The 14,025-nt window shown below is 39.7% G+C and overlaps 1 protein-coding gene across 1 annotated transcript; it reads left to right on the top strand.

Moving 5' to 3' along the window:
- The first annotated feature begins 466 nt into the window (after nucleotides 1–466).
- HSPB3 (heat shock protein family B (small) member 3) lies at nucleotides 467–1,016 on the top strand. The gene has a single exon (XM_077816272.1). The coding sequence runs from the start codon at nucleotides 467–469 to the stop codon at nucleotides 911–913; it is 447 nt and encodes a 148-aa protein (XP_077672398.1). The 3' UTR covers nucleotides 914–1,016.
- Nucleotides 1,017–14,025: the final 13,009 nt, after the last annotated feature.

Below are 14,025 nucleotides of genomic sequence, written 5' to 3' on the forward strand. Positions count from 1 at the left end.
AATTTCTATAATTCAGCAAGAAGAAATATAGCTTTTACAGCTACTGTAGTAGTTTCCCTTGAGAAACAGAAAGAACATCACACTCCTTTCTAGACAAGTAAAAGAACCTTTAAAAAGACCTTGTTTCCTCATAACAACAAACAGGTTAATGTGCGAAGAACAAGAAGTGCAATAAAATTTCATTTTTACTGGTTAGTGTATGCATAAAAACTGCCAAAGCAACTGAAGACACATGCCCTAAAAATAGTGCTCTATTGTCAATGTATAAAAAGATGAGGCATGTCTCATGGACATGAATCATGTTCAATTAAGTGTTAAGCTCTGCCAGTGCTAAAAATGAAAGGCTACATCAACTGATAAACTAGTCTGGGAGTAGGCATGCAACTGGAAAGAGCTCACTACGCCAGTCTGACTCTCCTCTTTCACTGGCTATCAGAAAGCAGTAACTCATATTTCTGCCTGAGCAATGGAAGGAGTAGTTACAAGACACTGGCTGGAAACTCCTGTACGTTATCAGGAGCAGTTTGCTGTCCAAGATCTGGAAGCATGCAAGTTGGATCACTCTTTATATGCTTTGCCAGGCCCATCCACAGCTGAGGTGAGAAGCAGACATGCAGCAAAAAGTACGGCTACAGCAGAGAAGGACAGCACGGAGGAAGGCAAACCCAGCTTTCAGGTTTTACTGGATGTTGTGCAGTTCTGTCCTGAAGATATCATCATTCAGACTTTTGAAGGCTGGCTCCTGATCAAAGCTCAGCATGGACGTAGGATGGACGAACATGGTTTCATATCCAGAAGCTTTGTTAGACAATACAAATTACCTAATGGAGTCAAGAAAAAAGATTTGTCTGCTCTCTTCTGCCATGATGGCATTTTGGTTGTTGAAATTAAGAGCTCAGAGGGAATGGATTAAAGTCTTGTTAATTGTTATTGGTGAGATAATATTATTGCTAATGTAACTCAAACAATTCTTTGCAATGTAGCCATGCATGTGAAGTTGTTGGCTTGTATTTACAATGGAGATAAGAACATAACTTTGCATATATTTTCGGCATGTTGAGTTTTATTGTTTGATGTGAAATGTAAGACTGCTTTCCTTCAGCTGCATATGTGCTGGAGACCCATGCTTTTTATACAAAAGAAAGTTTATGGCAGTCAAAACAAATGAAAAATATTTCATATAATTCTCTCTGATGAGGTACCAAGTGTAAAGCATGTATCAAAATGCCAATAAACAGGGGTTACCTTTGTAATATGTATTTATGAGATGAATAATGAAAGGAGCAGCAGATATTAGTCTGAGTTTTATGGAATTTTAATTTACATAACAGGAAAATGCCATGTTTTTATTAGTTATATCACTATATAATGTTAACTTCAACATTTCTTAGGTGATGTCAAAGCACGCATGAGCAGCATTCATTTGGTCTGCAAAATAATTTATGGGAAAAACTTTTTGAATTCAAATTCATTTCTAAAAATTACTTGCGAGTGTGCCCTTTAAAATATATTGTACTTAAGGGAATAATGAACAGCAGAATAAACATTAAAAATAGTTTTGCAAATGCAATGTTTCAAAATGTGCCATCTTTCTACTAATACTGAGTCAACTTATTTTGATGGAAATTTTTCAGATGCTTTGTTTTTAATCACAGTTCATTTTGTTTAAATATCCTGGCTTTCTGCCAACAATAGAAGCAAAATATTGCTCACTTATAAAAGCTGAAAAGGCCCAAAGTCATTCTTGTGTAGCTGCCCCTGACTTAAAGGCATTAATATGCTAGGGATGAATTTAGTCCAAGAAGTTTACACAATCAACAGGATAACAATCATGTAAATGTTTTCTTCTGTGACTTTCTTTAGAACTTAAGATCCTGATCCTGCAATTGGATCTCTGGGAGCAGATGCTTGTGCCCACAGAGCCTAATTGGCTCTGCACCAGCATAGGGGTTCAAATGCCTGATTGCAAGATGGGGCCACTTACGAAGAACACAGGGCCACTTTCTTCTCTCAATTATACTAGAGCAATCCCACTCATTTCAATGGAGTTCCGCAACTAAGGTTAGCCAGGACTCTGCCTGCTATGTCTAACAATTGGTCTTCAACATTTCAAAAAGATTTGTTACAAATGGTACTGTAAATACGCAAACATTCTAGGGGAACTGCAGCTGCAAGTGAAACTGCCTCCTTTTATGTGTACTTAAGATAAGTATGACTGCTGTGCTATGAATAGTAAAGGAATGCAGAGTGGAAAGTGCCAAGCTAAATGGTCTCTGTGTATATAATGTCTTCTGCAGTTTCCACAGTATGCATCCGATGAAGTGAGCTGTAGCTCACGAAAGCTTATGCTCAAATAAATTGGTTAGTCTCTAAGGTTTCACAAGTACTCCTTTTCTTTTTGCGAATACAGACTAACACGGCTGTTACTCTGAAACCAAGCTAAATACAGACTCTTGCTGATGGCCATCTGCTGTTCAGACAAATTAAAAACATTTTTGAACTAAATCAAATACAAATAAAATTCTGAGTATATTCAATCACAAGGGAAACATCAGATTAACAAAAATGTTTCTACCCCAGGCTCAAAAAAGAGAGCTCTCTAGTTTATAGTGAAAACACTAGACTTGTGTGTTTGTGCTCACATGATGTAGAAATGTTTATATTAGTGATCAATTACATTTGAAGAAATTTGAAAGCCATTGGTTTGGAATAGGCCAATACTCAATTTTTAATTATTATTATTATTTATTATTTTCGCACTCCAAACTCACACCAATTTCAAAGCAAGTTTGCTCTGCATAAGGAATGATGGATTAAGTCCAGAGCCTGCAAATCACTGCATATGCTCACCCTGCTGCACCCAAGCACAGTGGATTGCAGGTTGGGGGCCTACATTTATTTTCTTAACTGATGTACACATTGGTCTCTTTTTGTGTGGCACCATAGCCAGCAAACTAATGTTTTCTAGAAAACTGATTTAAACATAAAATAAAAGTCCTTCAACCCTCTCCTCTGCCCCCAAGTTTGCCTTTCTGAATCCATAGGTTTGAGGAAATTAGAATGAGGTTCCAGTCACAAAATTCAGGCCTAGATCCAGATTCCAAACACTTCGAAGTCCAGGTCCTTTCAGATCCAGAGATTTTGTTAAGCCCATAATATAAGTTAGGGCCATCTGCACATTTTAGATGCAGAACTGAGTTTAGATGTGTTTGGATCCATGGTTTTTACACCATCAGATGTATTGCGATGTGGGTTCAGGACCATCTAAAGAGATAACCAGCTTTAGTTCCATTTAAAAAAACCGTAATACTCTTCTATTGCTCATTTTACTTTACAAAGAATCTGTATGATATGATCATTTAAAACTAAAAGTCCAGCCCTATCTATTATTACAGTGAAGGCATTCATGTACCTAGAGATAACATAGGAGATTTACAAACTATGGATTTGGCAATTTTAAAAGTGATACAAACATAAAAACCATGGCTGATTTTATAAAAAATCAAGCTCTGACTAAACAAATGGAAATTTGGCAAATAATTAGTCCATAATCCTGACAGCATTTGTATACAAATGAAAAGAGCTGGCCAAGAAGAGTGCAACTGTTGCACCCAGCTCTAGATTTTCCCAAAGCATAAGGGGCTGATTCTGAACTCATTTATGTTGTAAGTCACGAGTAACTCCACTAAAGTCAGTGAGGTTACACTGGTGTGAAACCAGTGTGTTGGGCAAACAGAGTTCACACTGCTGGAAGAGTTATCGTTGTAGGTTTCGCTACTCCCAGAAGTAGTGCTGTAGTGCGTAGGTTTCACATCTGAGCTACTGTGAATAAAACACATGCTTCTCCTGAAGCCACATGTGCCTCTCTGTGGGTCCGCTCCTTCCTGCACCATAATATGACAATACTCTCTCTGTGTTCTCTGAGACCAGAGCTATGGAGGCTGCACTACAGCATTTGACCTGGAGTCAAGGGAGTTGATCGCTACATTTTAACATGTCCACTCCTTAACTTGTCCATTCCATGTCAAGTGTTTCCAACTCTTACAATTTTGTCACAATTCTCATACTATCTGGTGGGCTTTTTAGCCCACCAGTTCCTGGAGCTTTCATTTTAAAGATTCTTGGCTTTCATTTAAAAAAAAGTTTCTTGTCCTTTCTGTTGTGGAGAAAATCTTGAAAATGTGAACTGTAAAGGCTCAAACACCAAAAACCAAATAAAAATCCAGAATAAGAGTATCCACACTTGCAGTTATTCTGGAATAGCCATTCCAGAGTAACTCATGTGTAGACAAGTACTTATATAAACAATCATGCAACATAAAATTTGACAGAGAATTTGGCCATGAGAAATGTGAAAAGACCCATCCTTAAGACAGCTAGGGTCTGATTCTCCACCTGCTTACAACAGTAAATGAGAAGTGAACTCACTGAAGTCTGTGGAATTATACTAGCATAAAAGTGATAGCAGTTGGGGAATTAGGCCCTTAAAGTGCATTCACATGCTACACTGATGGGTGATGTGACTTAGTTGGGGATTGGTCCTGCTTTGAGCAGGGGGTTGGACTAGATGACCTCCTGAGGTCCCTTCCAACCCTGATATTCTACGATTCTATGGTGCAGTATAACAGTCTGATCCTGCACGGCTAGAATCAATGAGAACTTTGCTATTGTCTTCAATGGGCACAGGAGAAGAACCAAAGTGTATGTAACGAGTAAATACATACATGGAACTATACTGGAATATGTATCATCCACTCATGAAACAATACACTCATTGCCTATATTGTAGTATTAAGTATAATCCAAGGGGAAATGTCTCATTCATTTTTGCCCTATAGTTTATTAAACGCTTTTGAATTAATGATTTTTAGTGGACTTTTTCCTCAAGATATTTGGCAAAACAGTTACACATTCTTTCTAAGTGGCTGAACTAACGTATTTTGAATGTTATTTCTAATGTTTGCTTTTCTAACACGATTAGATGTGAATATGAGAGACATGAAGGGAGATATTAATATTGCTCAGGGACAGTGATCATTTTATAAATTGCATAGAATTTCATAACAGCCTTAGCTCAAGGCAGATTTATGACACACTTATATGATTAAATAAAGAACTCTGACACTGGCTGTCTACAAAAGCCTGGCCAAGAATAAGCAATATATGCTGCTGTATGAACTGCAGAGCAGCTGTTATTGAGCCTTGTCAGTTCCCAATGGTGAAAGGATTAAGTATGTAATCGATCAAGCAGTGTCCAAGTGACTCCAAGCACTTTAAAAATGCCTTTTAGAAGTCTCAAGTTCGGATTAATGACCAAGAGCCAGGGCACAAAAATAAAGAGCATGGTTCTGCAAGGTCCTAAGCATCCTCAACCTCCATGGACTTATTTAGTTGTATAGTATCTGCTGTATTCAGGGTATCACAGTCTCTTTATGCAATCGGATACTCACAGTGCAATGAACACAGGCAAATATGACAGTCATTATTCACTCAAGAATAGTTCAGACACAGCCTTGGATATTTGAAAGAGTGCACTGTGCTCCTCAAATTTCCTGTAAAATAGGCCAAATATTGCAGACCTTACTCCGTTCATAATCAAAAAAAATTCCCATTGATGTGATTTTTTCGCCTGAATAAGGACTGCAAGATTTGGTCCTTAGTGAAAGAAAGAATGTTGATGAGCATACTTGCACACCAGGGTTATTTCCTCCTCCCTTTTAAAAGGGCCATGCAATGCACCCGGGCAGCCGCCTGTGGAGACAGATGGGCCCACCATTTAACATCTCACCGGAAGGACAGCACTTCTCAACGCAGCTACTGCAGTGGCACTTAAGTGCTAGCAGTAGGGATGAGTATCAGTCCTATATTGGGTCTTCTTTAAGGACACTGACAACTGAAAAATCACATATCCATCTGAAAATTTTGTAGGTACCATTACTGCAAGAAAACCCTAAAAATGACTGAAACTGAGAGAAATTGCAGAATAATTCATTTGTTTACTGTGCAGTTGACAGCACGTTGTACCTAGTCAAGTTCACTGTTCCATTGTTCCTGCCTGAGCTTCCCTAGGCTCTGCAAACCCATCTCATTTGTACTGTTTATTTCCTCGCCCTAAGGAGGAGACTGAAGAGGCAGCAGGCAGGAGTGTGCGGAGAGAGAAAAAGGGGGGAGGAGGGCTGGGCCTGAGCATGTTTGATGGTTGTGCTGTCATGTTCACCTAAATGAACCTTCTATCAAAAACAGGGGAGGAGGAAAACTCTTACAGACGATTGTAGGAAAAGATTTTTAAGATGTCACGGCACAATATTTAAAGACTGCTTTTTGAGAAATGTTGGATTCATTTAATTAATCAATTCTTCAAAGTTCAAATGAACAGTGTCCCTGTAGAACAATTTTAACTAAAACTTTTGGGTTGAAAGTATAAGTTATGTTACACGTCGTTTTAAATCTTCAATACACCACGATTTAAAAATAAATCACTTACCCACTTTCTTTGGCTTACTTTCCACTCAGATTTTCCCTTCAGTTTCCCCTCTATTACATTATTAATCTTATAGTTTTATCAGTTATCACAATTTTGGGACCACTAAAGTAAACAGAACTCCAGTGTTTTAACTATTGTATTGTCTTCACCTGATCTGAGCAGGGATAGATAATGTGATAGTCAAAATTTCCAATGTTGCTACCACGGTGGAACTGCACTAGTGGTATACAGTGGTTGGAAGTATGAAGAATTAAGTATGTGCAGACACAGCTTTTGTATACTGAGGTTGGCTTTAAATTTACATAAGTCTAACCTATATGTAATGATGCTACCACTATGGCTACGCTGACAAATTCAGGAGAGTCAATGATTCATGAGACTGGAGTATGGCTTGACAAATAAAAAGTACTTTATTTATTCTCTTGTTGAAAAAAACATGATCCTATGATCTACAATCCTTGCAGCAAGTGTAGTTTTAATATTATCTCATATCTATTCCGTCAATAAATAAATTAATATTATTAAAGTGCTGATAGTGTGACCAACACGCTACAAGTTACAAATATAACAAAATCCCTGCCTTGATGAATTTATGAGCTAAGGCTCTATCCTGAAATCAGATTCATGCAGGCCAAAATATCCACCCCTGAGAATACAAATGCATGTCTGAGGGGCTAAGAAACAGACAAAAATACATAGAGATAAATTAATGTAGAAGCTCATTCTATTACATTATATATTTCTGTTACGATCTGGAGCTCCTTCATAGGGTGTTTAGCCTAACATTAAAAAGGTGTGTGATTTTACTTGTTCCCCAGTGCAAGTTAATATTGGAACTGAAATACCAAAACCAACATTAATATTTAGAAGCATAATAATATTTTCCAGGAAGTTGGCTAGAAGATGATAAGCTGCTGGCTTCTGTAACAAAATGGAATATCTAGATGTTTCCATATCATATTTAACACACAAATCGACAAACAGACCTGGGTCTGGGTTTTGACAAAGCTATTCATTTCTCATTAACCTTTACAAAATAAACATACTAACTGCACAACTTAAACAAACACAGAAGGCTAAATTTAGGCTGTCTCTTTCACGAATATGCATACTGGAAAAGAAGCAGCCAAAAGGGCTGCAACTGTGGCATAAAAAACTCTGCAATCCCTCCACCTCCAGAGCCACAAATGGAGTTCCAAGGCAGGGCCAGTAGTCAAAGGCCACAGGGTATCTAGACCACAGCATTGGTAATAAGAGAATTTACTGTCTGTGAGGAGAATCATAGAATCATAGAATATCAGAGTTGGAAGGGACCTCTGGAGGTCATCTAGTCCAACCACCTGCCCAGAGCAGGACCAATCCCCAACTAAATCATCCCAGCCAGGGCTTTCTCAAGCCTGACCTTAAAAACTTCTAAGGAAGGGGATTCCAGCACCTCCCTAGGTAACGCATTCCAGTGTTTCACCACCCTCCTAGTGAAAAAGTTTTTCCTAATATCCAACCTAAATCTCCCCCACTGCAACTTGAGACCATTACTCCTTGTCCTGTCATCTGCTATCACTGAGAATAGTCTAGATCCATCCTCTTTGGATCCACCTTTCAGGTAGTTAAAAGCAGCTATCAAATCCCCCCTCATTCTTCTCTTCCGTAGACTAAACAATCCCAGTTCCCTCAGCCTCTCCTCATAAGTCATGTGCTCCAGACCCCTAATCATTTTTGTTGCCCTTCGCTGGACTTTGTCCAATTTTTCCACATCCTTCTTGTAGTGTGGGGCCCAAAACTGGACACAGTACTCCAGATGAGGCCTCATCAATGTTGAATAGAGGGGAATGATCACGTCCCTCGATCTGTTGGCAATGCCCCTACTTATACACCCCAAAATGCCTTTGTCCTTCTTGGCAACAAGGGCACACTGTTGACTCATATCCAGCTTCTCGTCCACTGTCACCCCTAGGTCCTTCTCTGCAGAACTGCTGCCTAGCCATTCGGTCCCTAGTCTGTAGCGGTGCATTGGATTCTTCCATCCTAAGTGCAGGACTCTGCACTTGTCCTTGTTGAACCTCATCAGATTTCTTTTGGCCCAATCCTCTCATTTGTCTAGGTCCCTCTGTATCCTATCCCTATCCTCCAGCGTATCTACCTCTCCTCCCAGTTTAGTGTCATCCGCAAACTTGCTGAGGGTGCAATCCACACCATCCTCCAGATCATTAATGAAGATATTGAACAAAACCAGCCCCAGGACCGACCCTTGGGGCACTCCACTAGATACCGGCTGCGAACTAGACATGGAGCCATTGATCACTACCCGTTGAGCCTGACAATCTAGCCAACTCTCTACCCACCTTTTAGTGCATCCATCCAGTCCATACTTCTTTAACTTGCTGACAAGAATACTGTGGGAGACCGTGCCAAAAGCTTTGCTAAAGTCAAGGAATAACACGTCCACTGCTTTCCCTTCATCCACAGAACCAGTTATCTCATCATAGAAGGCAATTAGATTAGTCAGGCATGACTTGCCCTTGGTGAATCCATGCTGACTGTTCCTGATCACTTTCCTCTCCTCTAAGTGCTTCAGAATTGATTCCTTGAGGACCTGCTCCATGATTTTTCCAGGGATTGAGGTGAGGCTGACTGGCCTGTAGTTCCCAGGATCCTCCTTCTTCCCTTTTTTAAAGATTGGCACTACATTAGCCTTTTTCCAGTCTTCCGGGACTTCCCCCGATCGCCATGAGTTTTCAAAGATAATGGCCAATGGCTTTGCAATCACATCCGCCAATTCCTTTAGGACTCTCGGATGCAACGCATCCGGCCCCATGGACTTGTGCATGTCCAGCTTTTCTAAATAAGAAGAAAGACTGCAGGTGCATGACGGCAAGAGTAGCATCAAGGGACCAAGAGGAAATAGAAAATCAGGCCCAGGGTGCCTGATTCTCCTCTTTCTTTCACTAATTTTACAGCCCTGCAGCACCCACAGAGTTGGTGCCTATGACAGAGGCAGTGTCTTGCCATCATTCCTTGTCCAAAACCTCCTGATTCTTTCATAGTTTATCTTCATTTTTCAATAAAGGAACACAGCTCTAAGGCAGGACTTTACATATATATATATATATATATATATATATATATATATATATATATATATATATATAAAAGAGCAATTCTTAGCTTGACTTTCTGGTCCTCTCTGTAGCTCTCCCTTCCTCAGTGGCCACTATGCCTTTTTAATCCCTGGGTTGGATCTAAATATGCTGGCCTATGCTGGCTATAAGGGTAACTTGCTAGAGCAGCTCTGCACCTGTTCATACACCTGGTCAAAGGGACCATCATCTCAGAAACAAATTAATCTGTACAACTCATTCGTGTAGTAAAGGATGTTCTTTTTAAAGGGAAAAAAATCATTCAGGACTTGGAGGTTTTTAATTAATGAAAGTAACTGACAGTTTATTTTTATCATGAAGCAGTCATTTTAAAAAGTCAACCTATCAACACCAACCTTCTCCCAAGTAGGGAATAACAGCTGCTCTGAGCTTTGCAGAGAAGGCCAATGACTGAATGCAATTCCGAACATCAATTTTCTAGGAATAAAGTGCCTAGCCTGAAACAATAGTAATAATAGAAATGAAGACAAAAAGGAAGAGGAAAACTGTTAATATGTATTAACTCTCATCTTTTGCTGTATGTTGAGCTTTGACCTGGTGACTTTTCAATGCATTTTACTAGGATACAGATGGAGAGAATTATATGGAGAATAATGGGTGGTCCTATCAAGATTTTATATACAAAGCTCATTTTCTTCCAATGTATACAGTCAGTGTTTGATCACTAGGGAATGAGACATTTTCATTACGTTTAGCTTGGCAGGAAGAACTTAAATTATTTAACTCTTAGATGTATGTAGAATGCATCCAGTAACATCCCCATTACGTCAAAGGTAGTGGGCTGAGGTTCTGATTGAATCAGAAATCACAAAGCCACTTCCTCTCACATCAAGGTAATGGTTACAATGGACCCTGGCATGACAATGGGGAGAGCCCACTTGAAAGAGGTCCAAAGCTGTTTATGAAGACAGCACAGAGCATGAGATCTGCAGTCCCATCAAAAGAGCTGCAACATAGCTGTTACAAGAAAATTCATGCTTTAACAATGAGGTCTGTGACCTACGTAAATGTGAAAAACAAACCTATTAAACAACTTGTGCTCTTTAAACTAGTCACAGCTTATCACCATTGTTTAGTGTTATTGTGCTAGAACTACAACAAAAGAAATCTGATCTAAATTGGGCAGGTGGACATCAACTGCAATATTGGTCACTACATATACAGAAGAGGCAGTTTCGGCATGAAGGAGGCAGAAGCACATGTAATGCCAAGTGCCTGGCTCCATCAGCAGGGATTAAACCTAGGATGCATAGATCTTAAAGCATGGGAGCTAAAAGACCCATCTCTATTAGCTAAAAGGGTAGCAGGCTCATCAACCCCAACCTACTATGGCCCAGCCAGCACTAGAAGGAGATTGAGTACCACACTAAGTGGGAGTGAGTTATATACATGCTTAAATCATCACAGGAAAAAATTAATTGTGCCTGCCAGCTGAATGCCTCTGCATTGTCCAACACAATGAATATTGTCTTCATATGCTATACCACTAAACTGGTTCTAAAACAAATATTAATTTAACTAGTGTTTTTAAAAGTCCTTATCCTTGCACACTCCTTCCTGTCACCATCACAGCCAGTGTTAACAACTGTGATGCCGAAAGTGGAAGACTATCACAGCTGACTGCTTTTAGACAAGACTGACTATAGTAAGTGTTTGGCATTTCTATAGATGTTATTTAACTTATCTATGCTGCTATCAAATTCCTACTTCATTTATATAAATTATCCATAGCAAAGGTTTGTATCCTAGATTCTTCAGTATTAACCAAAAGTTCATCAAAGCTGGTTCACTGTTAGGCCAATTCCTTCTCTGTGTATAATTCTTTAAGTGTTAGGAGCAGACACAAAATGATGGGAATTAAAAAGAAAGCTTTATTGATATTTCTCACACTTAAACCATGGGTAAGTAGAAACTATAGGAGTTGGTATTGGATACACTCATTACAGAAGGTGTATGCACACGTGTACACATCTGTGTGTGAGACAGTATATTTAGACTTTTAAAACAAAAAGTCCCCTCTCCAAAGATCTAGGCTCCCTGTCATCACTTCAAAAATCACATATTTTATACAATATTTTATTCAGAAAAAAATGTGTTTAAAAAAAATTGGGTTGCAAAGTCAAGCATTCAAACATTAGGAAATTGCAGAATTCACGATGCCCTTTAGTTCACCTCCCTTCTGTATCTTATACAGTCTTTAATTACATGATCACATACTATTTTTCCCATAGAACCTCTGCCTCATTCAGTGAGTGGATAGTTGTTCAATATTTTGCTTTATTCTTCTCATTCAGTGTTATTGAATTTATCATAACACCATGGTGAGAATCCACTCTCCTCATCCCCTCTGTTCCTATCCACCCCTCGGCTTCTGCTTCCTTCCCCTCTGCTCCAATCCATCCCACTACTACCCTGGCTCCTGCTCCTCTCCCCTATACTCCTATCCTCCCTGTCAAGTCCCCCAGGCTCCTGCCCCCTCCCTCTGTACCTATATAGCTCCCACCATCTCTCTGCCCCATCCTCCACCACCCATTGACTCCCCTTGAGTGAATACCATCTGGTCCTGTGAATTTATTACTGTTTATCAATTTGTTACAAAACCTCCTCTAATGACACCTCAATCTGGGACAGTTCCTCTGATTTGTCACCTAAAAAGAATGGCTCGGGCTTTGCTCCCTCATATTCTCTGCAGTGAACACAGATGCAAAGAATTCATTTAGCTTCTCTGCAATGGTCTTATCTTCCTTGAGTGCTCCTTTAGCACCTTTGTTGTCCTGTGGCCTCACTGACTGTTTGGCAGGCTTCCTGCTTCTGATGTACCTAAGACATTTTTTGCTGTTAGTTTTGAGTCTTTGGCTAGTTGATCTTCAAGTCTTTTTTGGCCTGCCTAATTATACGTTTACGCTTGACTTGCTAGAACAGGGGTAGGTGACCTTCAGCATGGGGCCCATCAGGGTAATCTGCTGGCAGGCTGCGAGACATTTTGTTTATATTGACTGACCACAGACACAGCTCCCAGTGGTCGTGGTTCGCCGTTCCTAGCCAATGGGAGCTGTGGGAAGTGGCATGGGCTACAGGGACATGCTGGCCACTGCTTTCCGCAGCTCCCATTGGCTGGGAACAGTGAACCCCGGCCACTGGGAGCTGTTGTGGGAGGGGGTCAGGTCTGCAGACAGTCAATGTAAACAAAATGTCTCACAGCCCGCCAGCAGATTACCCAGATTACCGCGTGCAGAAGGTTGCCAACCCCTGTGCTAGAGTTTATGCTCCTTTCTATTTTCTTTGGTATGATTTAACTTCCAATTTTTAAAGGATGCCTTTTCGCCTCTAACTGCTTTTTTACTTTGTTGTTTAGCCATGGTGGCACTTTTTTGGTCCACTTATTATGTTTTTTAATTTGGGGTATACATTTAATTTTAGATTGTATTATGGTGTTTTTAAAATTTTTCCATGCAGTTTGCAGGCATTTCACTTTTGTGACTGTACCTTTTAATTTCTGTTTAACTAGTTTTCTCATATTTGTATAGCTCCCCTTTCTGAAGTTAAATGCTACTGTGGTGGGCTTCTTTGGTGTTTGCCCTCCTTCCGCACAGCTGTTAAATTTAATTATATTACGGTGGCTATTACCAAGAGGCTCAGTTCTATTCACCTCTTGGTCCACATCCTGTGCTCCACTTAGAACTAATCAAGAATTTCTTCTCCTCTTGTGGGTTCCGGGACTAGATGCTGCAAGAAGCGGTCATTTGTGGTGTCAAGAAACTTTACCTCTGCATCCCGTCCTGAGGTGACATGTACCCAGTCAATATGAGGATAGTTGAAATCTCTCATTATTACTGTGTTGAGTTTTCTATTTTTATAGCCTCTCTAATCTTCCGGAGCATTTCACAATCACCATCACCATCCTGGTCAAGTGGTCAGCAGTATATCCCTACTGCTATATTCTTATTATTCAAGCATGAAATGTCTATCCCTAGAGATTCTATGCATTCTGTGGTCCAGTTTGATTCATTTAATACTTTTACTATATTTGATTCTTTCACATATAGTGCCACTCCCCCACCAGCACGATATACTCTGTCATTCCTATATATTTTGTACCCTAGTATTACTGTGTCCCCATTGATTATCATTGTTTCACCAAGTTTCCATGATGCCTATTATATCAATATTCTCATTTAATACCAGGTACTCAAGTTCACTCATCTTAGTATTTAGACTTCTAGCATTTGTATACAAGCACTTATAAAATTTGTCACTTTTTAGCTGTCTGTCATTATGTGATGTAATTGAATGGGACTCATTTCATTTGACTGTTTCTCTTCAGTTCCTACTTGTGCATTATCAACTTCTATCCTTTCCTTCTCACTAGGATATAGAGAATAC

Source organism: Eretmochelys imbricata, chromosome 5 (assembly GCF_965152235.1).
Source record: "Eretmochelys imbricata isolate rEreImb1 chromosome 5, rEreImb1.hap1, whole genome shotgun sequence".
NCBI lineage: Eukaryota > Metazoa > Chordata > Testudines > Cheloniidae > Eretmochelys > Eretmochelys imbricata.

Coding starts and splice junctions, on each gene's coding strand:
- HSPB3 (XM_077816272.1), top strand. CDS start 467: ATGGAAGGAGTAGTTACAAGACACTGGCTGGAAACTCCTGTACGTTAT.